The sequence below is a fragment of the Sinocyclocheilus rhinocerous genome, unplaced genomic scaffold (assembly GCF_001515625.1).
Source record: "Sinocyclocheilus rhinocerous isolate Xijiao unplaced genomic scaffold, SAMN03320098_v1.1 scaffold488, whole genome shotgun sequence".
Lineage (NCBI taxonomy): Eukaryota > Metazoa > Chordata > Actinopteri > Cypriniformes > Cyprinidae > Sinocyclocheilus > Sinocyclocheilus rhinocerous.
In genome coordinates this window covers 185,697-187,929 of record NW_015664075.1, presented here as the reverse complement: position 1 = coordinate 187,929, position 2,233 = coordinate 185,697, and the positions used below count along the sequence as shown (strand labels likewise).

Sequence of the window (2,233 nt, the reverse complement as noted above, 5' to 3'; positions counted from 1 at the left end):
GCACTGATAATAAATCAGCATATTAGAATGACTTCTGAAGATCATGTGACACTGAAGACTGGAGTAATGATGCTGAAAATACAGCTGCGCATCACAGAAATAAATTACAGTTTAACAGAGATTCACATAGAAAACCATTATTTTAAATGGTAATAATGTTTCACAATATTACTGCCTTTTCTGTATTTTTGGTCAAATAAATGCAGCCTTGATGAGCAGAAGAGACTTCATTAAAACACATTACATTACTGATCCCAAACTATTGAACGGCAGAGCATATATATAATTAATTAAAATAAATCCAACCCTACCCCTAAACCTACCCCTCACAGGAAACTTTGTGCTATTTCAGATTTTCAATACACTCCATTCTGTGTGATTTATATGCGTTTTGAAAAGTGGGGACATGGGGTAATGTCCTGAAAAGTCACCTTCTCCTTGTAATACCTATGTCATACCTCATTCATTATACAAATTTATGTCCTCATTTGTCACAAAAACACACACACACACATTCAAGCACATGCATACACACACACACACACACAGACACACTCTCTCACACATATACACACACACACTCTCACACACACACACACACACAGACACACTCTCACACACACAGACACACTCATATATATACACACACACAGACACACTCATATACACACACACTCGTTAATACATCATTAGAGTCAGTAGCACTCATAACTGCCTTTACTTCTGTACTGTCATATTTTAGAAAAACTGTATTTGACAGCTCTTTATGGGACAGAAATGAGAAAGTCATTAATTTCTGCTTATAGAATATGAAGTCCGATATTGGTGTGCGCAAGTGTTGAATGTAACAGAATCAGACACAAATAAACCAGTCCTTCTGGTCAAACCTGAGCACATGATGATGATAGCATGCACTGGATGTTGTTGCAGCAACTGCACACGCTGGAGAAGGACCTGGTGTCGGCCTGCGATCTGCTGGGGGTCGGCGCTGAGTACGCCAGAGTCGTGGGATCTGAATACACCAGGTATGGATCACGCCGCTCAGTATTTCATAACATCACATGTATTTGATACTATGATGTCTGAATGTTTGAGATGTTGATGATGTGACTCTGGTTGTTTTCTCAGAGCTCTCTTCCTGTTGAGCAAAGGCATGGTGAGTAACATCTGACTAATAAAGTAAATATAAATACAATTATTTTTATTTCACAGTGTATTTCTTATTGAGAATATTGTGATATTATGAAATAAATTTTTTTAAATATTATAATCACAATAAAACAATGACAGTTAATATTTTACAGTCAAAAAAACAAGGAGAATGTGACCTATGAAACACAAGTAGAAAGAGTTTTTAATGGTTACTGAAAGAGGTTCGAGTCGGTTCTTATAAGACGTTAACACAAGTATGAACACAATTTTTGTCCCAAATCTTGCAGCCCTGAAAAGATTTCACACTCTAAAATAATTATTCTTTTCTAGTACAGCTAATTAAATCATATCACAATATATATCTAAAAAAAAACAACTAAAAATCGTATTATTGTTACATAGTATTGTTACATCCTAACAGTGATGATGCCACGGCAGCGTTTGAAGCTGAATCGTAATGCACTCGTTGTTCATCTGTTTTGCCCTGCATCTGGAAGAAAAAAATCCTGCTGATTTGCAAAAACAAAAAACAAAAGCCCAAATATCAGCTAATTTGATGATGCCGAGTTCAAAAATATCAAAAGAAGCTCTCCATCACATGATGATGTATTTGTATCAGCTTACTAAAATAACAAAATCAGTCAGATGACAAAAGTTTCAAAATGAGTATTAAAATGTATGATTTATTCCTGGTGTGCGGTGAGTGCTCAGTCTGTGTGAATCTGCTCTTCTGCTGTCTGTAGCTGCTGCTGATGGAGCGCAAGCTGCAGGAGGTTCATCCGCTCCTGACTCTCTGCGGACAGATCGTGGAAACCTGGCAGGGAAACCCCATCCAGAAGGAGTCGCTGCGTGTGTTCTTCCTGGTGCTGCAGGTCACGCATTACCTGGACGCCGGACAGGTGAGAGCCACATGCTTCTCCTCCGTTAGAGCTCATCGTTCTGTTATATGCGTGTTTGACCTGATCAGCTCGTCTGTGTGTGTGTGTCTGTGTGTATGTCTGTGTTTGTTTGTGTGTCTGTGTGTGTGTGTGTGTGTGTGTGTCTGTCTGTGTGTGTGTGTGTGTGTGTCTCTGTGTGTGTG

At 38.6% G+C, this 2,233-nt stretch overlaps 1 protein-coding gene across 1 annotated transcript in view; it reads left to right on the top strand.

Annotated features, from left to right (window-relative positions):
- Positions 1 to 2,233, top strand: part of mau2 (MAU2 sister chromatid cohesion factor) — a 13,095-nt gene that overhangs the window by 1,506 nt on the left and 9,356 nt on the right. The window contains exons 4-7 of the mRNA XM_016540244.1: positions 807 to 825; positions 893 to 1,025; positions 1,129 to 1,156; positions 1,896 to 2,051. Of these exons, the coding sequence (XP_016395730.1) occupies positions 807 to 825; positions 893 to 1,025; positions 1,129 to 1,156; positions 1,896 to 2,051 (336 nt within the window). The remainder of the gene's footprint in view (positions 1 to 806; positions 826 to 892; positions 1,026 to 1,128; positions 1,157 to 1,895; positions 2,052 to 2,233) is intronic.